General features: G+C 40.8%; 1 protein-coding gene across 2 annotated transcripts; it reads left to right on the forward strand.

Moving 5' to 3' along the window:
* rnf103 (ring finger protein 103) lies at positions 1–24322 on the forward strand. 2 transcript variants are annotated; one of them, XM_049586266.1, is made up of 8 exons: positions 1–703; positions 6124–6272; positions 8064–8179; positions 10677–11099; positions 11660–11792; positions 13493–13579; positions 14987–15056; positions 15772–15909. In XM_049586266.1, the coding sequence occupies exons 1-7, from the start codon at positions 478–480 to the stop codon at positions 15053–15055; spliced, it is 1203 nt and encodes a 400-aa protein (XP_049442223.1). In that variant the 5' UTR covers positions 1–477; the 3' UTR covers position 15056; positions 15772–15909. The 2 variants fall into 2 exon arrangements, with proteins under 2 accessions (XP_049442223.1, XP_049442222.1); XM_049586265.1 differs by lacking the exon at positions 14987–15056 and having other exon boundaries at positions 15772–24322.
* Positions 24323–24993: the final 671 nt, after the last annotated feature.

Genomic DNA, 24993 nt, shown 5'->3' on the forward strand with positions numbered 1-24993 from the left:
GCAGGATGTGACGTCGTCTCCTCTGTGTACACCAGCTGATCGGAGCATAATCAGATCCGTCATTAGTGTCATTTTGTAATGTTGTGAGTAATATTTGGGAGGTCAGTAGCGGCAGCAGCAGTCCGGTATTCCGGCTCACTGGCGACCGACGTTCGCGGGAAACTGCGGCGCGTGCAGCTGACGCTCGAGCTCGGCGAGGCCTGTTTGTTTTGGTTGATACCGAGGCCTAACTGCGATGCTAAGCTAATGAGCTAGCTGTCACTATCAGCAGGATTCCTGAATGTAAACTACTGGTGAAGGAAGTGAACGGTCGGAAAATATCTTGTCACACGATGAAGGCCTGACGAACGGATAAATATTGAGTATTAAGCTAGCATCCGTAGTGAATGGGTCGAAGGTGATTGAAGCCTGTGTAGCCTGTCCGGTGCTCACACACAGACATCTCTTGTGCCAGCAGCGCTCTCGTCCAGCTACAAGATGTGGTTGAAACTGTTCTTCTTGCTCTTGTATTTCATAGTGCTGTTTATGCTAGCGAGGATTTTTGAGGCGGTCGTTTGGTATGAGACTGGTATGTTCGCCACTCAGCTGGTGGACCCAGTAACTCTTAGTTATAAGAAGTTGAAGACCATCCTGGAGTGTCGGGGGCTGGGATACTCCGGACTGGCCGAGAAGAAGGATGTCAGCGAGCTGGTAGAGAAATCAGGTAAAGGTCACACAATGATGAGTCATGGGTTGGTCTCTAAACCAAGCCTGTAAGGTGACACTCTCAAGAGACAGAATAGATGTAATCTTCAAACACAACGTTGGTGTAGTGTACGGAGGGAATAGTCTTCATTTGCATAACAGGCAGTAACACATGATCATATTAAGAAATTGTGTTTTTTTCCCCATCTGGTTATTAATATTGTTAGTACAGTTTTTATTATTATTTCAGGTGGCTCTGGGAGTGGTGGAGATCCAGTATTGATCAGTTTTCCTGTGTTTAATTTCGAAGGAAGACAGTTCCCTTAATGTTAAAGACATTTACAGTATGTAAGCATTACTGTTTCTCTCGTGCTTCCATGGTCATAATTCCATCATAATGTTATCTTATGTTTAGGGATGCACAATAATATTGGCATGTCATTGGATGTCGGCCAATATTGGCTTTAAAATGAACTATCAGAATCAGCCAACATGCTTTTTCTTATATGGCACCATGAATGCATATTACATATATGTGAAGTATTCTATTTCATGTCTCCATCTGCTGTCAGGCCATCATGATAAGAGTATGCATGCATAATATGATGATAATTCTACTAGAGAAGAGACTTGATGATCACTAAAATTAGGTGGGGAGAATATATCAATATCGGTTATTAGCTAGTTAAGTTGTTATATGTCGGCATATTGGATATCAGCAATAAATCTAATGTCATGTATCCCTACTTATGTTATGAAAAAGAAATGCACAAGTGAATGTAAACGAATGCCAGCAAGTTTGTTCAATAGTGCAAAATTTACAAGACAACCAATTGTATTCAACAAAAGAAAATAACCGTGTTAGTGAGCCCTTCTCCTTTTCCAAGATAATCCAGCCACCTGACTGATGTAGCTCATCAAGATGCTATTAGATAGCATTACCATTACATGGGTGTAAGGCCCTGATTAAACAAAGTGTTTGGCAAGTTGCAAAACGCAAGGCGCACTGTTCTGCCTTTCTTTTTTTTTAATTTAATGCCACTAGTAAATAAAGGCTTGCTGCACCCTTTTATTCTTGCTAGGCAACCACCCCATCACCTCCTTACCCTAACCTTCCACTGTAATCAATCTGCCCCTATTTTTTTTCTTACTATTTTATTTATATCACAGCAATTAGCAGCTAGTTCCCTAAAATGGTCAGACAGAGGGTACTTGATCTAGCACTGGTTGAAGGTGAGAGGCTGTCAGCAAATAGTTTGTTGGGGACAGGGAAACAGAGATCTGTATGGGTACACAAGACCCTAATAAAGAGGATGGAATGTGGGGAGTCTGTTGGCCATTTCCAAGCATATTTTAGGATGAGTCGGGGGCAGTTTATAATTGGGGTTTACAAAGTTGTATAGTTCTGGGTATCCAGCAGCCGCTAGCCTACCACCAGTGTCTTCTCCATTGGTTACCATATGTAAACTTGTGGTGACCACCACAGAAGGCCTGCCTTTCAAATCATCTGATTGCACTATGGGGAAAAAAGCAGAGATGGCATGTGGCGCATTTCTGCTCTCAGTTGAAGCTTTTTTTTTTTTAACACGAGTTCAGAGCACTCCGGCAAAAATGCCGTGCACCTAGAGTGCAGAAATGCGAGGCATGTAGCAACGCAAAACAGCGAACAAAAAGCTTTATTCTCATTACAAACAATTATAAAAAGCCACCTCTGGCTGCTAAAATGCTTTCTGTGTAATGGGCCTTAGACAGCTAACGTTAGCTAATGTTGCACACTGTTAGCACTTTACCTGAGTTGAAGAGAGGCAAGGCACTCTGGAACTCACATAAACGTGACATCCTTTGGATTTTCCTGCAAAAACCATCCCGAATCTCATATGGAGAAGTCAGTCCACAGGCTGTTTTAGGCAACTGAGAAAGTTGGGGAAGATGTCATTTTTAGTTTAAGTATAATTTACGTTACAATCTATTCACCCACTGGCAATAAATTGGCAATGAAAAACAATGAATACATGTAAGAAGTCACATACAGTACCTTTTTTAAAAGTTGCTGAAAAAATAAATATTGAATAAACAGCAGTATTAGATTGTCTCTGAAAAAAATACTGTTCTTATCTAAACATATGAAGCAAGCCACACAAACTGTTGAGAAAGGCTATGTCCCAACTGTATTTTTAATAATGAATGTGTTGTAATGCCAATGGGATTTTCAGTAAGGTTGTCTGATCTCAGGAATAGACCCTGGAAGTTATAGTTTTACACTAGCTCTGTTAGTGCTTTTACGTGGACCTGAGGACCCTGTTTATGATCAGGTTTTTGAAGTATTCCATTTATGGGTTTGAGCATGTCAAGATATCAGAAACCTGGATAAATCCTTATTCTGGGCCCAGTTGTCCAGAAGTAATCTGATCGGATTTCAGCTATCGGGTAGGATCAAATCCTGAAAATGGGTCGTTCGAAAGAAAAAAAGGATTCTGAAATTGGATTAGATCATGTAATCCAGTCTTGGTTTTGATCTGGATCAAACCTTCAGTATGTGTTGTTCAAAACTTTTTGGTAAGATTGGGTTACCTTTGATCCAAAAGATCAGGATCATCCTGATCCCAGCTGAAGGGTTGATTCAAGGTGGATTTCAGGAAGAAAATGTAACAAAACTTTAAAATTGGTCAAATATATTTATACATTTATTAACATTTTGCACTTTATTTGTTTAACACAGGATTCCTACGCAAGTATGGAAAGTATGGAAAAGTATGGAAATAAATGTGATCAATTTCCAGGTATTAAAAAGTATGGAAAATGAAAAATAAAGAATGGAAAAATATTTATGTTTCCAGACTATTACCACTGTTCTAAAATACTGTTTTCTAAAATAGAAAATTAGGTATTTCCAAAAATAATTTAATGAATCCGGATCGTGTTTTATGCCGGGCCAAGCGCAGTTTGTGTGAGAGCAAACGTCTCAGAAAACATACTGCCCCTTTTACCTGATTGACAAGTGGTATGTCCAGTCCGCTGCCCCATGACGTTTTTGGATGGATGGCTTGACGATACCGTATATAAATACTGGTTGGCCAAGGATTCCCAATTCACACACAGAGCTAGATGCAAGCTTTGTGTGAAATCGTTTGACATCGCCAACATGGGGGAGAAGGCGATTCTGAGCCACATGAAAGGGAAAAAACACAGACGTCTCGTTACTGCATCACTTGCACCCAGAGTCCCAACCTTTTTGCCTCAGCCCAGACATTGAACTTACCTGAGTTTTTATTTGCATGCCATTATGGTAGTTGGCCACAATCGCCTATTAAGAATAATTAAACATGATGTGAAATATGATACACTGATATATTTACTCAGATGTCACATATTCTCTGAAAAAAAAACAAAACCAGAGAAGTTTGGAAATTAGGGTATGGAGAAGTATGGAATTTTGAAATTCCAAATGTGTAGGAACCCTGTTAACAGTTACTGTGATAAAGTAGATAAAGTAGACATAAGCCTACACATGAAGCCCATAAAAGAATCCCCCAAATACCTGTCAAAATTCAAGAAAGATTATCATCTCAGCAATCTCTGTTTTGTTGTCTTTGGCGGCACCTATAGTGATAAGTGATAATCGTACTGTGTCTGTTGGCAGACTGCCTATGTTGCGATGTGAAGTCCTATGGTTATCTGGATTTGGTAATCTGGAAAAGTTTGCATCACGATCAGGGCGATCCAATCTAAAGCTACTTTCAAAAACCGACACAAAAGTAAGATGGATTAGCTGATCCTAGACAACAAAACATGGGATTTCCAAATCTGGGTCATTCTGATCCAGATTTGGAACAACTTGGCCTTTTTATGAGAAACCCAAACATGCTAGCTGGAGTTTTCAAAAAAACAAACAAACAAACAAAAGAAAACAACTATAGGATACTATTGCTTGTAAACACCCTTTCCTGGTTATTGTGAACCACCAACTATCTGCGCAGACATGTTGTTTACTGAGTGACGTAGCAGAAACACAAGAGCAAGAGCAATTATCTGATATGAGTATTGTAATAAATATGGATAAGACTTGGGATGGGCAGATATCCAATATTAAAGGACTTGGATCAGGATCAGAGACAAACACTTGATGGGCACGTCCCTTGTGTATGCAAGGAAAATATAAAAGATTATGATGACAGTCGCAGCGTTCGAAGAGCCAGATTTCTGGTGTCCAGAAAATACATATAAAATCTGGACATTGTATTTACATCCTCAAATCTATAAATGGAATACTTAAAAAGCCTGATGGTTAACAGGTTACCCAGGTCCATGTAAAATCACCAAGGTAAAACTGTCATCAGGGGCTGATACAGCTGCTGGACAGGGTCTGGAGACCAATACCAAGGATAATGAATGTGTATATTTAGATAAAAAAAAAAAGTGTGTTTTTTTTAATATGATGCAAGGATTTTTTTTAAAAAAGTTGAAACAACAAAGATATGATGGGTTTAAGTGTAATTTTAGTGCCCGCCCCATTGACTCCAACAGAATTGACACCAAAGTCTGACTCCTCCAACACTGTCACTATAGTCATGACAGTTCCTTCTTTTATACTTTCCTTAAGTGTAAGCAGACATACTCATGTATTGTTTATGTATTCATTCTGGTATCCTGTTGTGTAACCACACCCAGGTAGCTGATAAGTTCATACAGAATACCCTCTGCCTTATTCCTCCTTTCTCCTAAACAGTCATGTTTGTTTGCCTGAAAGCTTATTTCTGTCTCTAGAATGACCTGGTCCATAAATTTTGCTTTCCTTTGATGGAAATATGGAATTGATTCTTTGGTCTGTGACTAGGCAGAGTCTAACCTCTCCATACATGTTTAAGATATATTAAAATAATCTTTGTTGAATATTAATTTTGTATGATGTGTGTTTTCCACATTTTATGCCCCCATGACCTATGAGTATGCAAATGTGTTGGACACAAGACGTCTCGTACTTCACTGAAAGTCCATTCTTCGTGTTTGTGCTTTAGGTTTCCACATCTTTATGTATGTTGCATATTGGATTATAGTTGGCTCCAAGTCATAAAACCTAATGGTGCATTCGGTGTTAAACAGATTTAAGGTGAGGACAGAGAAACTCAGTTCATGAATGTGAAAACAAAGCCTACATAAATCCAAGCATTCAAGTGAAGTCACAATAAGAATATGGAGGTAAATTAATTATTGGTTTTGTTTTTGTTTTTTTGTCAGATGATATTTTTTTGACTTGTTGGCCTGCGCTGGGCGGATCGGTACTGGCTTGTGGCCAAGATGCTGAGAATAACTGGTTTACCCCTTTACACCTGACCTTTAGTTTGGTGGGAACAGTAACAATTTTTTTTGAAAGTAGGATTTGATTTGGATGGATACATTTCAGCCCTTTTCAGATCATTGCACTGTTTTATTCCTCCACAGGAGAGTTGACCCAGGGGGAGCTGTACTCAGCCATCAAGAAAGAGAAGGAGCAGACAGAGGCAGGAGATGCCAGCACTACACACTTCAGTGGAGAGATGCACTTCTATGAATTAGTGGAGGACACTAAAGATGGGATATGGCTGGTTCAGGTAAAAGCACTGAGTAACTGTATAACTGTATATACTTAGTGGACATGACCATGATTCTACTACAAACAGTGGGGACATCACATTGGGCCTCATTTACAAAACAAACATTTATAGAAGATGATTTCTGTGCTCAGATCTGTGCTGGTTTGTATGTTACATTGATAAATAAGAGCCTGTGACTCCAATAAGAAAAATGTAAACTTTCAACGTCCATCTTGTTTAAGATGACCCATTCTGTCCCGCAGTATGCTAATTGCACCTGCTGTCTGTTGTTTTTTTTGTTTTTTTTAAATCTATCTCGGAATTTTCAAGCTTTATCGAAGTGCTAAAAAATACTAAATCTGCAAAATACCTCTATAATGCAGGTTTTAATGTACAAAAACATAGCAGTCAGAGTGCTGTGAGCCAAACCCCCTCCACATCTGGAGGTGGTCTAGTTCACATTGCGACTGGATGTCAGACAGAGGCGCGTTTCACAAAATCAGAAGCGCCATGCTTTGTCAGCTGCTCTGTTGCCTTCCAAGTGAGCCAAAACTACAGCTGCAGTACCGATTATCTGTGTTACTTTTTTATTTCTTTTCTATATTATTTTAATAATAGCCTGATGTCACGGCTAGACAAGCAGACATACACACACCCACAAGCAGACATAAAAACAGACAGAAAGAGAATGGCAGATTGCGGAAGATTGCAGAATTGCATTTAATCTACTACGTCACCCCGGCAACCTGTTCAAAAATTACATTTTTAGTAATACAGGAAATGCTGAAAAAAGGCACTGTTGGGCATTGGTACAGAGTACCAGTATTGGTTCACTGGTTTACTGGTAAACTTTATCGGTTCAATACTCAACCATAATAGTGCTACTAGTGTTAACAAACTCCTCTGTGGTTTAAAAGAACATTTAACTTCGCCTCTTCTGCTATCTCAAGCTGCCTGTCAGAAAGCTGCGGGCGAATCCTTCCTTTGCAAAGGAAATAAGTAAAGACTAAATTCTTTTCACTAAATCTGGCTTTTAAAGAAGTCAGACCTACCTGCTGTGGAAGCTTACCCTCCAAACTAGCCTGGTCCTGGTCAGGTTAGCTTCCAGGCTTAGCGTTACTTTAAGTTTAACCAATTTGAGCCGATACACGGCATAGTCATTCAGACTAAACACTGTTTGTCAAGTTCCACCTCAACATATCCTCTTCAGTACTGCACTGGTAATATGTGTCTCTTTGCACAACATGTCAAATTTCCATTACTGTTCACATGGGAGAAACTTAAATGTGCTGCAGAATATACAAACCAAGTCACTTAATCCATCTAAAAGGGAACTGAGGTTTCTAAAATATATGAATAATAATGTATGAAGAAAGTTCTTCTCACTCACACAAGACTTTGACCCAGCAGGCCATACTAACAAGCAGAGTCAGAAGTGATGTCATGTTGCTTAAAGCTTAGAAACCAGAGCGAATTGGGCTGAAGAAGGCAATGAGCAACTTAACAAGAATGCCCCCACAAAAAACAACAATAAACAAGGAAATTAGTCAATTTTTTAAATAATTTTCTCTGTTCCCCTCTTTTTAAAACCTAATTTGCAGGTCGTTATCTTGTCAAGTCTTGTTGCTCATTGCCTTTTGTCCATGTTTTTGGAAGAAATCAAACTGATCTGGTGAGGTTTCAAAGGTTTAAATATTTGTGAAAGATGTCTGAATGCAGCACAAGAAAGCTGATCCAGGTTTCAAAGGACTGACAGAATTGTTTTGTATTAGTAGCGTGACCCTGTCATGTCCCTGTGTGTACCCACAGGTCATTGCCCAGGACCGGGAAGCTCTGCTTAGTCACTCTAACTGGGGGAAGATGGTGCAGAAAGTGTCCCAGTTTGGGATCAGAACTGGAACCTTCAACTGCTCTAATGACTACAGGTGGGAAGCAGGGCAGTCCTCAGGTTCATTCATATCAGGGCATACTGACACATGACAAATAATGCTCATTTGACAGAAGCATTGGGGCTAATTGTCCTAGTAGGGAATTACATTTCTCCTTGTTCTGTGGAATATGTTTTGCTTTTTATTTTTCTCAGCTTCTGTATTTTTTGTTTGTCAGTAAGTAGCTAAAAGGCCCAAATGAAAAATTCAAATGTCAAAGCTAATGCATCTAATATCTAAAGCTCTTACTAACTGAGAAAGGACAAAAAGTTCTATTGCGATTTGACCATATGTGCAGATATTACAAGTCTGCTGAATGTGGTGATTTTTAAATTTACCTATGGATATGTAGATGTCAGACAGATCCATCTGGTTATGGTGACCAAGTTATTTAGTCTTTATGTTCATGTTTTCAAGTGATCAGTGATGTATAGCCTTTTCTCTACAAAGAGCCCTGGGGTTTCACCTGGAACATGCAGAATTGAAAGACAAAAAGCAGTACAACTATAAATATTGTACATGGATAGATCTAAACAGAAATAAAAGTTCCTTTGATAACCTACAGGTCAGCTGTTTGGAGCCCCTGTGGTTTCGCTGTAAATTATGACGGCGATGGTGAGAGAGAGTGGTGGATAAAAACACACCGAGCCAAAGAACAAGCCGTTGTGCAGCTACAGACTCTCCTTAGCAGCTAACCCAGTAGCACACACAGTTGGGGAGACGATTCATCAAGAAAGACTGAAAGGTCCATTAGTGACGGCTGTTAAGTTTGTTTTTATTTGACTATGACATTTAACAAAGATGTTTATTCATGTATTTATTAGACTGAAAGAGCTCAGAGAGCTTGTGGGATGTAGCAAACTCAAAGAAACAGTACTGATACTATGCGCTCTAGTGTCAGTAGTAACATACTGTAAAACTTCAATTAAAATTCCCAATTAAATGCCCAATCATTTTTACTAGCCTGGTGTGACTTTACATTTTGACAAATAAAGGCCCGTCTCAATTAGACACCTGGTCTGCCAAGCAGTTCATTTCTAGATTAGTTCTGTATAAAACAGGTTGTTGGCTACCACCAGCTAGATCAAATGAAGGACTTGTAACTGATTTGTTATTCAAGCCATATTTTATACAAGTATAATTCATTCTGGTTTAAATAAACAATTTGATCATATTTCCCATCTTAGCTGAGCAACAGTTTCATGTAAAGGAATTAAAGGTCTGTCCCATATAGACGCCTGTCCCAAATATAAGCCTATTAAGTTCAGTGATTTAAGCAAATAATAGTCAGGGCTGCAAATTGAAGTTTATAGTAGTTTATATAGTAGTTGAGGGGTTACGTTAAGGATGGCTCCAGTGCGTCGTCCAGCTTTTAGACCCACCCAAAAAAATCCTGGATACATAAATGGTGAAAAACAGTTTGAACCCACAATTCAGCACTACACAGTTCATGGTCTTTTACATGTTTTCAGCAAGTATTTTCTGACATGTATAATGTGTTTAAACAGAAATCACCCAGACTTTAATAAGCCCATTTCAGCCAGACTATAATTCCTGCTATGTACAAACAAACAAAAGCCCAAATTATGTCAGTTTTTATAAGTGTAAAATTAAAAGCATTTTGTCTGAAATTTGTCTTGCATTTCTACTTTTTTGCTGTATTGAAAACGTACCAAGCGGTGACACCACTGTATCGTATTGAACTGAACTGTAAATTTTGTGAACCGTTCCACCATTAGTAATCGTTTGTTTTTATTTGTAGCTATGGTACTGTGTTATTTAGCTGAGTTAGCTGACACTTTTCTATCTGCATTGCTGTGCGCAGGGAGATGTGTTGGGGTGGTGAAATGTGATGTTGAAATGGGACTCAGACATTGATTAAAAGCATAGATTTTTTTTTTCACCTTGTACAAACTAATGATGCTGTTTAATCATGGCATTTAAAGTTCTGCTTCTTCCGTCATTCCTTGAACCCCTGATAAAAAGGACAAGCTATGATTTGAGGTATGCTCACATTAGTCTTTTGTTAAATGGAATGTCCCAAAGAAGGATGTGCAGTTCTGATGTGGCTGATAAATAAATGTTTAGAGAGTGATCACAAACTGTGAACAGTCTGTGAAAGTACTACAGTTTGTCATCTGGTAGTGTGATTTCGTACTACTCAGGATGTTTCAATTTTCAGTGTATTAATGCACAAAACATACACACACATGTTCCTTAAATCTCCATGAACACAGACAAGGAGGAGTTTTCTAAAAATGAGAGCAAATTTTATGGGGGACCTGATTTTGGATGCGATGATGTCGTCATCAGTAGCACACCTATCAGTCTAGGTGTGGACAGTAAACAGAGGACAGAGCACTGGTGGTCCACTGGGACTGATAAAGACCATCCAGGACATGTCAGTTGTCCACTTGTCGTGTCTTCCTACCTGTAATGAGAATTGTACTCCAGAGTAACGTCTAACATGATGCTTGTCTGTTGTGTCCACCAGGTCATGTATCAAGCGTGGCTGGCAGCGCTCCACCCTCATCATGTCTGTTCCTCAGACTTCAGCATCGAAGGGTAAAGTCATGCTGAAAGAGTACAACGGCCGTCGCATTGAAACTGAACACATTTTCCGCTGGATGACCTCACACGTGGCTCATCGAGTCAAAACCCTCCGAAATTCTGAGCAGCTGGTGGAGGAGTGGCGCCCTGACCCGGCCCACCCAGTCAAGATGTTTCTGTTCGCCCATCTGTCGCAGCCGCCCGCCTTCTTCTCCTCGCTGTCTGTCAAGTTCACTGGCAGGATCGAGTTCATATTTGTGGACGTACGTCACTGGGACAACCACAGCAGCCTATCAGAGATTGATGTGACACAGAGTCCCGCCTACATTCTCAAGATGCCTGAGGGCATTTATCGCTATGGCAACAGGTGATGATTGAACATGGAAATTAGAAGGGGTTTTTGTTTATACAAACAAATACAAATGTATTTAAATTGTTTCTTCTTTCCACTCCTTCTCTCCTCCACCACCTTTTCTCCTCTCCACATTACCTTCACTCCTTCTCTTCTCCTCCACCTCTTCTCCTCTCCACCTCTCCTTCACTCTACCTCTTTTTCTCTTCTCTTTCACCTATTTTCCTCTCCAACTCTCCTTCACTCCTCTTCTTCTCTCCTCCACCTCTCACTGACTCTTCCTCACCTCTTCTTCTCCCTTTCCTCTCCTCCCCTCCTCTTCTCCTCACCTTCTCTACTTCACTCCTCCTCTTTACCTCTCCCCCACTACTCTCTCTTCTCTTTCGCTCTTCTCTTCTTCCCCCCCTCTTCTTCTGTCCTCCACCACCTCTTCTCCTCTCCTTCTCTACTTCACTCCTCCTCTCCATGTCTCCTCTTCACTTTCTCTTCTTTCCTCTTTTTCTCCCTTTCCTCTCCTCCCCTCCTCCTCTTCTCCACCTCTCTTCTACGTTTCCTTTCTTTCTCCTCCTCTGTAGTACTGGGGAGTTCCTGTCCCTGGCTGCCATGGATACTTTCCTGCGTTCAGTCCAGCCAGAGGTCAATGATCTGTTTGTTCTCAGTCTGGTCCTGATCAACTTGCTGGCCTGGATGGACCTCTTCATTACACAGGTCACTTCCTGTTTTTCCGTAAGGCACAGTGGTGGTAATGAACAGTCCATTTACTTAAGTACTGTACTCAAGTGCAGTTTTGAGGTACATGTACTTTATCTGGGTAATTCCATTTCATATGACTTGATACTTCTACTCTTAGATTTCAAAGTGGAAATCTTGCACTTTTTACTTCACTGCATTCAGTGTTTCCCACAGGACAGGAATCTATTTGTGGTGGTGTGGTCCAGGGTGGGGGGGGGGGGGGGATACTAAAAATATTTTTCAGTACTCATTTGTGTGAAGGAGTGAACATCCAACGTCAGAGTTAATTACTAACGAGCAGAACCTTACGGCCGGGCTCCACCGGCTGCAAACGTCAGCGTAGCGTCGCGGCGTGTTCATTGGGGCTCCACTGACTGCGTACGGAAGCGACACGTAGAGACGCCAGCGGGGTTGTTAACCGTTTGCTGAGCTGAGAGGCTGCATGTAGGCTGCATGAAATGTTAAAGCATTTTCCACCTAAGTTAATACATATATTTGAGTTATCTACAAGTTTACTGTACTGTTTGTTATCTACTCGCTTTCAAATGTCCGCCACGGACATTTACACAATGTCACGGATAAACATGGATAAATGCATGAAAAAAAATCATTACATATCACCTCTGATAATGGTTTATTCATTTAAAAACACATTGTGCTCGTTTAGCACACTCTTTCATGTAGTTTTTATCTGCTGGAGGGTCGCGTAGGGGAGTGTAGCGCGACAAAAATAGAAGAGCCGCATAAAATAGAGAGTTGTCGCGCGACAGACGGGGGTTGTTGCGCCGCTCCCGTTGCCGGTGGAGCCGCTGTAATTGATTAACGGGGGCGAGCTGCTACGGGACTCGCGCTGCAGTTAACACTACTAACAGCGTGAGTTAATGTCTCTGCACATGTTGAGCTTCCAGCTATGTTAATACAGACAGAGGCTAATATAACATGATGAGTTAGAGTTCAAGCCACTTTTGGACTTGTTTGCTCACATATTTGTACCGAGAGGTCTTTGGATCCGTTCTGCTACTACGTCTGCTTCTTGTTCTTCTTCTGGCGGACCAGGTGCGTTAAGTGCGTCTTTACGATGCATACCGCCACCTATTGCACCGGAATTGTAACGACAAGCTACATTCACAGACAGTGAGTCCCATTATAATGTGTTTATGAGCGAGGTCGAACAGGTAGCGCCAAAAGCAGAAAAATCTATATGTGGCGGAGATAATTTATTCGTGGCGCACCGCCACAGATAAATGAATGTATGGGAAACACTGACTGCATTTATGTAACAGCTTTAAAGCTGGCTGCATGCTTCATGCAGGTGCCACGTGCCTATGTGTTTGTGTGTCCTGTCTCTTGAGTTTTGAAACATAAAGGTCTGATCTAAAAGGGTTAGTTCTTCGGAACAAGTGCTTTTTATATTTTAAGTACAATTTAGTGGTAATACTTTTGTACTTTTACTCACAGTGACATTTTGAATGCTGGTCTTTTGGTAATAGTTTTCCTACACTGTGCTACTGCTAATTTTATTTAAAGGATCTGAATAGTTACTTAACTTTTTATCTTATTTCATTTTTTGAATTGCTTCTACACAGTGCTGCAGAGAGAGAACAGAGGCTTCCATGTAGTTCTGCATTTATTGTCCCGTGTTTTTTTTTTTAACATGTATTTATTTTCATGGACAGGGAGCAACAGTCAAACGATTTGTAGTTCTGATCCGAACACTTGGAACCTACAACTCCATACTGCTGGTGTCCTGGCTTCCTGTTCTGGTAGGAAATCACTCATACCACACGGTTCTCATAGCTGACTTCATTGACAAAGTTAGTTTCTACACCTGCCTCTCTCAGTGGCGTTATCACAAACCCACTTGTTTTCTTTTTTTGAGGGGTTGTTCCAGAAAGGTGATGTAACAAACCCTGAACCATTACCTGAGCTTTAAGTTGAAGGTACCCTGTGGAGCAGTTTTTTCATGAATGTGTCCCCATTTTGTTTACATCATGCATGTGCACATGTATGAGGGGCCGTCTGTATGGACAGCACTGAGTACCTGACAGCCATGTGTAGACACCAGGGATGTCAACTGCCCAACACCCATTAACTGGTTACTATCCGGTTAAGTTCTAAGAACAACAACAACCAAAAACAAAAACAATGTAAAATTATGTGTATTTCAAGAGGCCTTTCCTTTTAGGCCAGTGCTCTATTGACTCAGTGAGCTTCAGTACCTCATTTCAAAGTACTATCCATTTACAGAGGTTGAAATTTAAATGTTTTGTGGTTTAAATGTTTTGTCTTTTATTTTTTGCCAGCCTTATTGACAGCCAGCCAGTCAGCCATGTTAACATGTGGAAATACAGCACCCATGGCCCACTCTCCAGTCTCCACTGGTTAGCTAACATTAGCCTTGCCTGCTCCGCACTGTGCACCACACAAGTCGGGTGGGAGTTAACTAGTGGTGCTGCTTATTCTGCGATTACCACAAGTAACACTGTCCTTGTGCTGACACCGCTTTGATGTGGTACATGGTGGCAACCCTTCAGTTTGCCCCCAGGTAGCTCCGGTGAGTGAATGACTTCATTTTGAGCTGCAAAACCCCTTTAGCATTGTTAACAGCACTAGCTGTGCTGATACTGCTAGCAGCACTAACAGAGCTAACAGTAGTAGCTCAAGGGGATTTGCAGCTCAAAACTGAGCTGCTCACTCCATGTTTCCATGGCATTTCTGTTTGGTCGGGACAGTGTTTCAAGCAGTGATTGCAAAATGAGCAGTGCAGCTAGCTTATGTCCACTCCCACCAGACCTGGGTGGTGCGCAGTGCTGTAAACTGAATAGTAGAAAAACTACCCTATAAACCGACATACTTAACCAGCCAAAAATACTCTTGGTGATGAACTGATTAACATCTAAACATTTACATCCATAGTCGACACTTTTTTTTTGTTTGTATTTTTGTAATCAGAGTATCTCTCTGATATGTCTTCGATTTTATATCTGAAATCTTGTTTAAATATAATAAAGTTTTCCTGTCTTGTTTTTGATCGCTGACTTCAGAATGCATTTTGGAAAGTTTGTCTTTGATGAGTTGATTCTCCAGCAGCATTAAGTCCAAAGAACATCTGTTAAAAACCCCCTGCACCACTTTTTGCAGAACTCATTGTTGTCTGTTTTAATCCTTAGCCTTTACACTGCCTATTCAAAGCAGGAATAATGTGCTGCTGTTATGCCGCCTCACCGTGCTGTATATAAGGTATGACCATGGAATAATGTTGTCTTGCCTTTAATCCTCCACGGAAGGTAGTAACAGTGTTGAAACGGTGACTGTATAAATAGGACAGTCTGCAGGACGGGATCATGGGTGGCAGGGGTGTGAGGACGTGTTATAAGCAACACACCGGGTGAGATTTAAAAAGCAGCTATCAGCATTTAGCGGCTAACTCAAAGAAGAAGAACAGCGGCTATAAATGGCCGCAAATTGGGAAAACAATTAAGTCCAAGAGCTCCTTACCCTCCAAGCAGAGGACGAGATCAGCCGCTATATAAAAGGGATGGTAAATGATTGTTACTGTTTATAAAACCACTGCCGATGTGAATGTTATATGTCACACTAGAGGCCAACGCTGTTGTGTTACATGTCACTCCCGTCAGGCCTCTTATGATTCCGCAAAGCCATGATGCAGTGTATAATCACACACTGGAGTGGAATGTTACTGCCGTTGTTTGGTTCTGTTTAAAAATGCAAAGGAGGTGTAAAGAAGGGACTTAACAGCAGCTCTACAGCGCTATCTTTGTAAAAAAGGGGTCTTGTCACAACTGTGCATGCGATCAATTGTTACAAATGTGGACCTATGCGCACTGCAATTTTACACTGAATGTGGAGCCATACACTAACCATACTATTACTATTTGAACAAGTGGAGATTTGAATTGATGATAATTAATCAATGATTAATCACTCCTTCTAGGCTCTCCTCCAGCTGCCCTATCTGGACACTCTGTATGGTTACAGTCTGAAGCTGCTTCGTTACGCTGACACCACTACATTGGCCAGCCTGGTGAGAGCTGACTGGACCTTCTACTCATCCCACCCAGCTCTCTTCCTGTCCACCTACCTGGCCCATGGCCTGCTGGTCGACTACTTTGAGAAAAAACGCCGCTGTGGCATCAGGAGCCAAGAGGACAGCACCACCAACCTGGAATGGCTGGCCAGTCTGTGGGACTGGTACACTTCCTATCTGCTCCACCCTATTGCATCACTGCAGCAGGTCCCATCTGACCACTCAGACTGGGAGGATGACCCCAACTTCTTATTTGAGCGCTTGGCTTTCCCCGATCTCTGGCTCCGCCCATTAGTAAACATGGACTATATTAAAGCCCTGCCGACCTGGAGGTTCAGAGCTGTGGCTCAGGACAGGGGGGAGGGGTCTGCTGAAAAGCTGGATGAAGAGACAGATAGTTCACAGTCAGACACAGGGAGCAGGGAGCAGATGGATTCCCTTCCCACTGGCCCCAGCAAACCTCCTCACAGCAGCAAAACACACAAGAGATCATTGCGCAGTCAGGACAGCAACACACACAATAACATGGACCCTAGCAGCAGCTGTCAGTGTTCCACTGCTGCATCATCCTTCTGCTGTCGTCATGGGAACATGAGCTCACCATCAGCTGACAAGGCACCGAAGGACAGCTGCCTCACACCCGAAGGTGTCTCTAACCATCAGCACTGTGATTGGTCGGCATGGCCCTGTAACATGCTGCAGTGCTCAGAGTGTGTGGTGTGTCTGGAGAACTTTGTGAGTGAGGAGCTGCTGATGGGTCTACCCTGTGGCCACGCCTTCCACCAGCAGTGCATAGTGGTGTGGTTGGCAGCAGGCAGACACTGCTGCCCAGTGTGTCGCTGGCCCAGCTACAAGAAGAAACAGCAGAGAGCCGCACAGAGCAGCTCGACTGAAAACACACTGCAGGACTGATGAGCATGTCTCGGGGCCCTTCTTCATGTGTTCTCTCTACTCTCACTGTTCATTGGCACACAGCTCACTGGGCATTGATACTGTGTTTCATATCATCACAGCTTGTTTGGGGTGAAGTTGGGACTGGGGAGGAATTAGGGAGAAAACTTTGCCAGTAGGTGTGATCAGGGCTGCTGTTGTCATCAGTCAGCTTCCAGTTGAGGGCAATATGTTGGCCATTATGGCAGACAGATGAAACTATAAGAGCCCAGTCACCATGGTTTCTGTATAGACACAGTTACCATTGGTGAAGTCACAGCAAACTTGGTAGTGCAATAAAAAGATATTTCTGGTTTGACTTTTTTCACCTAGCAGAGTCCGTTCCCTCCTGAAACCATCAGAGGGAGATTTCTTTCACATGATGTTGTGATTTCAGGCTGGACAAGAAACATCAAAACAGACATGTACTCTGTCTGCTCCATCCTGTATCATGAGGACTGACTGCAGACGCCAACCATGCACTGTGTGTGGATTTTTACTTCCAATTTTGTTAAGAATTGGAGGGAACTGGACAGTCTTCTCCATTGAACCATCTTATCAGTCAGAACAAGAAAGATGTATCACAACAGTACAATTCAATGAATGAATCAGGTGTGAATCATGTCAACTCTAGTCCTTGTGGTCCTGAAGGTAGTGCCATGACCCCACCACCCTCCTCACAATCTTTATTTTTACATGACCTAAAGATTTAGTCTGATCATCCATAGACAATATGCAAGTTTCCTGCCCCACCACTGTCTATAGGTCCTACCTTAATTATGCCCTATCACATCTAACAGTTTGTCTGTGTGATGCATTTAAGAATGCAGTTCTCCGGCTGTGATTGGTCACTCAGAACCCAAACACATCCAGATGTTGTAGACTTTGTTTGTATATACGGATACATAGAAAAGTTTGGTGGTCATAGTATGGATCTAATCACTGAGCCATGTGAGGTATTTAGTAACATGTCTGGATCACCCACATGTTTTTCACAGTAACCTCCAATAACTAAATAGAGTCCCAACACAGCCTGATATGATATGCACTAAACCACAGATACCCCTTTTCCACCAAATTAGCTCTGGTCATCATCATTCTTGGAACCTTGGTACTATCTAGCAAACCAGCCCATGTTTCCACCAGTTTTAAGTGGAACCATTGTAATCAGGGATGTGTCATCAACAGAGGGTGTTGCACAATGCACAACAGAAGTAAACAGTAGAAGCAAAATCAGTGTTTATGTTGATTATTTGCAAACTTTTGTTCCGTTAGAACAGATATTTGTTTTTACCCTGAGAAGAGGTATGGACCAACTATTGATGAGACCACTGCACGTTCTTTTTTGACAGTCTCTTACTTGATTTCTCCATAGTTGCCTTCTCCATCCTCTCTTTCCAACCTTTAGAGTATGACACACCCACTGGCTCAAGGAAAATCTGCTATTTTTTGGTTCCAACCGAGAAACAACTTTTCAGGTTCTGAACCATCTTATTTTTGGTTGAAGTGCTCTGAACAGTTCAAAATTAGGTGCTGAACAGAACTAGTTCCATGTTGGTGGAAAATAGGTAAGAGGGTGACAGTCTTTAATCAGGGCTCTCACACTGATGTGATAAAGATGTGTGTACAATGATGCAGCACTTTGAAAACATGCATAACATCCCTCATGTTAGAGGCTGCGCCCATACACGCACTGTCTGTGACCCATCTATAAAGTCTGAGGTTTTTGTGGGTCTGTGAAGGCAGCGTAGGCAGAGCTTTCCATAAGTTCTTTTATTCCTTAGCAGCTGTTTGTGACTTGCGGGGGGGATAATTGAGTCAGAGTTGATCAGATCAGATCGATGGAGAGGAGCAGCTGCTGAAAGTGAATGCAAACTTATAGACCCAGCAGAATGAACTGTGAAGTTTCATTTTCAGTGTGCCCGACGTTCTGCTGCTCTGTCTCTGCCCTGATTGCACTCTGCACTCCAACAGTGTGATGCTATAAACAACCGACTGGTACATATTCTCCAAAAGCGCTCCTAATGAACATTCCAGCTCCAGTAATAGAAAATCTGTTTGTGGAAGCAGATGTTTTAATCATGGCAGTTTGCCACAAATAAATGAAAGTGTGGGAAACCCTACAAATAATAAGTACCCAGTGGTATCAAAAAGTCTCCAGTCAAATGATACCTGCATTGGATTTGTTTTGTTCCGTTGGTGTGAGAATCCCAGATTGTCCCAACCCCCCACCAGATCAGCAAACTCTCTGTTGCTGCTGTCTCTGGAGCTGCTCTCTTCCCAGTTCTCTTGGTCAGTTCAACATCTGCCCAGTTAACATGAGCTAACACAGCAGTGGCAGTTAACATCCAACATCAAGCCGTGAAACAGTCCCAACAGGCTCATATTGACACTGAAATGGGTTGACTCTGTTTTAAACCCATTCATACCTGTTAGGTAACATAAGCATTGTGATGCTAACAGTTAGCCCTGTCACTGTATGTGTGTGCGGTGCATGGTGTATGTGATGAAGTTGGCAGTTAAGCATGCCGAGATGCAACTAAAATGTTTGAAAGTGTGGTTATACTACACACCACTCCATTCACATCATGGCTATTGAATGAAGAACTCTGTCGGTATCAGTATCACTTCAAGGGTTCTGGTAGAAAGCCCTCAAGGAAAACTTATGCCAGTTGCAACAAGTCTTCTTTCTCTGTCATGCTAAACTCTGCATGGGCTCCCCACAATACTAAACCATGTCATAATCATGTGGTGACACACTACAGTGTGTCACCACATGATTGTGGATATAAAGATAGTTAATCAGTAAGTCTTTAGGCACACAGAAATGCCTTTGACACAAATCATGCATTTTAAAAGTAACACTATAACGTACAGTACATTGTAGAAATGAGTGACCTCCACCACCAGCCTGACCTTAGGCCTTTGCATGTGACTGATCACAGCCAGGGCCACAAGCTATGTACAGCAGCAGTTACTCTAGCTACAATCTCAATTCCAAAAACGTTGGGCATTTTGTAAAACAAATAAAAACAGAATGCAATGACCTGTAAATCCTTTTCAGCATATATTAATTAATGTTCAAACTAATAAACTTAATTGTTTTTTGTAAATATACACTTATTCTGAATGTGATGCCTGCAACACAATCCAAAAAAGTTGGGACAGGAGCTTACTACTGTGTTACATCACATTAACACTCAGTAAGTATTTGGGACGTGAGGACTCTAATTGCTGAAGTTTTGGAAATTCTTTCCCATTTTTTGTTCATACATGACTTCAGTGTCTGAACAGTCCAGGGTCTCTGTTGTCTTATTTTCTGCTTCATAATGCTCTACACATGTATAATAGGAGACCAGTCTGGACTGCAGGCAGGTCAGTCTAGTACCTGCTTTCATTTACTGTGAAGCCATGCTGTTGAAACGTGTGCAGAATTTGTCTCATTGTCTTTATGGAATAAGCAGGAATGTCCCAGAAAAAGACGTCGTCATCTGGATGGCAGCATATGTTGCTCCAAAACCTGTATGTACCTTTCAACATTCATGTGCAAGTTACCCCTGATGCCATGGGCACTAACACACCTCCATATCATCACAGATGCTGGCTTTGAAGTGGTCACAATCTCGAAGGTCCTTTTCCTCTTTAGCATGAAGGACACAACATCCATGATTTCTACAATGTGAAATGTGGACTCGTCAGGCCGCAGCACACTTTTACACTTTGTGTCAGTCCATCTCATATGAGCTCAGGCTCAGAGAAGTTGGCTGTGTTTCTGGATTTTGTTGATATATGGCTTTTTGCATAGTAGAGTTCCCATAGTGTTCCCAAGCCCATGTAGTAATATCCTTTATATAGCCATGTCAGTTGTTAATACAGTGCCGCCTGAAGGGTCAGACATCATGGGCATTCACTGCTGATTTTCAGCCTTGCTTCTTATCTGCAGATATTTTTTTCAGATTCTCTGAAACTTTTGATGATATTATGGATTGTAGATGGTGAAATCTCTAAATTCCTTGCAATACTGCTTTGAGACAGGTTGTTCTTGAACTGTTGGACCATTTGCCCATGCTATTTTTCACAAATTGATCATCCTTGCGAGTGACAACTAAGCATTTTGATGATGTCCCCTTCATACCCAGTCATGATACTTAAATCTGTTGCTAATTTACCTGTTTACCTGTGAAATGTTGGGTGTTTTTTGAGCATTCAGTCTTTTGTTGCCCTTGTCTCAACATTTTTTGCAATGTGTTGAAGTCATCAAATTCAGAATGAGTGTATATTTACAAAAACAATAGTTTATCAGTTTGAACATTAAATATTTTGTCTCTGAACATATTCAATTGAATATATGTCAAAAAAGATGTGCAAGTAATTATATTCTGTTTTTATTTACACTTTATACAGTGTCCCAACTTTTTTGGAACCAGGGCCACACTTCACTAAACAAAACTATTCAATACTTAAGATTACCAGTGGTTCAGATACCTCTAACTAACATGAAGGGTGTCACTGTATCCGCAAGTCTGCAGTTCCCCTCAGCTTCACAGAGCATCTTAGCATCTTTTAGCTTGTCCTTCTAATTCAAACTCTGCTCTCGTCAACCTCATTTCCAGCATCAGTTTGAGTGTAGAAGCTCTGATAAACCCACAGTACACTACCTGCCCAGCAGCAAACAGCAGACGGACTTATTAAAAAGACTAGCTGGAATACATAGTGGAGAATCAAGCAGCTAAAGAGCAGCCCAGTCATCAGAAGAAAATGTTGGTATTGTATGTGTCTGCAAACCACAAATATGTTGCATACGTTTCTTATCAATGTTTCTGAAGTTACATAGCACATGAGCTGACTTACAAAAAGCAGCTGTTTTGTATTGAGACATTAAAAGTTTCTCTGACTATAATTGTGCCACAGACTGTGTTTTTTTAAGGCCAAACATGATCTTTTCCTAACCATAACCAAGTGCTTTTTGTGCCTAAACCTAACCACACGTCAACAATAGTGTTGTTGAAATGTAACAAAACAAACAAGTTGGAACGTATGGGCAACATAATATACAAATGTAACTGTGGTTTTCAGTAACGTACAACGCAAACATTTTTCTAGAGATTGGTGGAGACCACACCAGAGCTAAAAGAAGGGTGAATGATGAACTTCAGAAATTTATCAGTTGGACACAAACACCATTCCAGTGGGACAATCATGTTGCTCTGAGTCTGCTGCATGTTGAATTGTGCCACTTTTTGTTAACATAGTAACTATATCACCTTTATAGGAGCTCGCAAAAAGAATCTATTATTCAGCTGTAACAACACAGTGGTCTTGTTTAATCAATGCAGTATCATGACTGACCCAAAACAATGCTGCAGGGTTGTTTTAATTGAATATGATAAAATAGAATTGGTTCTTAACTCTACAGTACAGTTGCACTATCTTTATTTAGCACAAATAGATTTTTTTTTACGTGTCTGATGTGCATGTCATGATGGCTGTTACTGCTTGACCCTTTTCCTTCATTACAGATGGACGTGTGTTAGCGAGACATCCTGATATGAATTTATATCATGGATATCATGTATGAAGGTGCAGGAGGGTCTCTAGTCTTCCTTAACGTGAGCCTCTTTCATCAGCCAAACAAACTTGAGTTTCAGAGCAGCTGGAGAACAAAAAGATTTGAGTGGAAGATGTTCAGTGTGCATGCTTTATTTTTCCTTCACTAATCTCCATGTTGGCTGCCAGGAGCTGAGCTCCAGTCAGGCTCCTGCTGCTGTACACACTCTCTGCAAGTGTCACATCTTGCTAATGGGCAGCTTGTTGTGCAGTAGTCAGAGAGCAAAAGAGAATACAATAGAGAGAAACCCACAGTTGGCTTTTGACTCAATTGATAGTTTTAATTTCAAAGAAAAGAAACAGTGCTCTTATTAAATGACCATGAGTACATTTAAAGCTAACTATGTGGTCTCAATTTATCAAAAATAATGACTAGATATTTGGGAATTAGAGGTTTTGTAGTACCTTAAACAGTCTGAGAAGAGACACCCTCAGACCTGTACAGTATAAATTACTTGCTGATATTAGAATATGACTGTGTAATTCTGCTATTGCTAGCACTGCACTGCTAGGCAAATGCAGAAAACTCCCAACCTGGTCTCATAGAAATGAGTGAAATGGACACCAAATCTTAACAAGGCATTACTTTGTGTGATTACATGATGGGCACGAAATGTGTTAAAATTATACACTGGCAACAAAAAACAAAACCAATGCAAAGCCAGTGATGATCTTTAGCTGTAATGGACTCATGAGTAAAGAACAAAGAGTGAGAGACCCTGTGTAGGGTGAGCAGGAGCAGTGGTGGATGGTTCAAACAAATGTGGACTCTCAACCAGGAGATCGCTGTTTGTAGGGGTTAGGGGGAAAATTGATACAGCATGGCATAACAGTATTTTGTGTGTCAATATTGCATTGATACAGGTATATTTCTATGAATCATTAATATTGCAAATACAAATTAAACTTTCAGTAGCCTGCAAAAATAATGAATTTTTTTTTGTCAATTAGAAACGTTTTACTGCAATAAAAATGATAGAAGTGAGAAAATTTATCTCTAAAATTTTATCATATTAGGTAAAGCAGATGCTGACAAATTTTCCTTGAGTGACATAATTTTCAGTTGAAAAAATGTATGTCATATCGTGTCATTTCAATACTCAGTCTATGGCGAAATATTTAAATTCGCAATAAGATTGTTTCATGATTAACGTATGGTAATCATTTCGTATCGCGGAGCCTCTGGTGAGTGCCACCTGTAGCTGGTTGTGTCCTGTTTGAAATCAAAAGTTAACATACAGTAGTTGCGTAATTTTACTGACTTTACGTAATTACGCAAAGTACTTTAGGTAGGTATTTGCATGCATTTCTGTCACTTACATCCCCTACGTATTTACTTTAACCAAAATCACAATCTTTTCGTAAACTTAACCAACCATTTCTTTGTTCTTAAAACTTAAGCATTATTTTCCTCCTTTAACTTAGCCAAACTATGACAGCTTTACATTACAACTGTGACTGTTAGTGATAGACTTTGGCATTGTTTTTGTGTTGCCAATGCATAATGTTTACACATTTCATTCTCACCACCATGTAATGCATTGTTAAGACATGATGTCCACTTTACATATGTCTTTGAGACTGTGTTGAAACTTAAGCAAGCTAAGGAAGCATATCTTTATTGTATTGCCAAAGCTTTAGGTTACAGTTTATAGCTCACACATGCTTTGTTAATGATCTCATTATGTTTTAAATGCTACCCATGGAGCTATTACTTTCACTTACTTACACATTGTTTCAAAAAACATCCTGATTTAAAATGTCCGAAACTAATAAAAATTGACCATTTTTTAAGGGTGCCTATAGTCGTAATCTCTCAGCTCATTTCTGTCTTCTTTCTGTGTGTGAAGGACAAGAAAAGACATATATGTAGAGCAGTAACACTTATCCAAAATAAAAGTGTTTCAGAGCTTTGTGTTGAGTTGTTTTGTCATCATTCTGGGTGGTAAGGGTCTGTAAAGAAGAGAAGGTCACACAGATACATCAGAATTAAAGAAACAGTTGTTAACTTTTATGATGAGAAATTCAAACACAACACTTTTGTTTCTGCTCCCATTTTTCACAGGTTTAAGTTCAAGATCTAAGATTTTTATATGCACTCAATAGATAGATTTCTCTTATGTAATAGGTCAGCTGGAAAAGGTCCAATGCTGAAGGGGGGCATATCGCCACCCATTGTAGTGAGTCGGACATACAGTACTTCAGTCAATAAATGTATTTCCCTCCCATGCCTGCACACTGGGACAAAGACAGTAGTCCAATTAAATGGCCCAGTTGAGATATAACTATAGTTCGACCTTTCTGCATGTAAACATAATGAATGACTCATCGACTCTGCTTGGTTGTTTTTGTTCATATGCAGTAAAGCTATTAGAAATTCTAACATGCAATAGAGTAGGCAGAGGAGTCTGACACTTTTTCACAGATTACCTGTCTCATTTAGTACTGTATGAATATAGTGAAAGTATTAGCAAATATGACAAAAGTTACAAACTACAGCTTTAAAGCACGGATGTTCAGAGGAGCGCAGCCATAGAGCTGATTCTCCTCAGGCCTTTTTTTGGGAGGTTTTAGGAAGTAAGAATTAGAATT

This window comes from Epinephelus fuscoguttatus, linkage group LG9 (assembly GCF_011397635.1).
Source record: "Epinephelus fuscoguttatus linkage group LG9, E.fuscoguttatus.final_Chr_v1".
Taxonomy (NCBI): domain Eukaryota; kingdom Metazoa; phylum Chordata; class Actinopteri; order Perciformes; family Serranidae; genus Epinephelus; species Epinephelus fuscoguttatus.

Excerpts from the sequence above, each read along its gene's own strand:
- rnf103 (XM_049586265.1), top strand. The coding sequence starts at position 478 with ATGTGGTTGAAACTGTTCTTCTTGCTCTTGTATTTCATAGTGCTGTTT. Across the intron at positions 11,100-11,659 it reads ATTTATCGCTATGGCAACAG|TACTGGGGAGTTCCTGTCCC; the intron begins GTGATGATTGAA and ends CCTCCTCTGTAG. Across the intron at positions 13,580-15,771 it reads TGTCCTGGCTTCCTGTTCTG|GCTCTCCTCCAGCTGCCCTA; the intron begins GTAGGAAATCAC and ends CACTCCTTCTAG.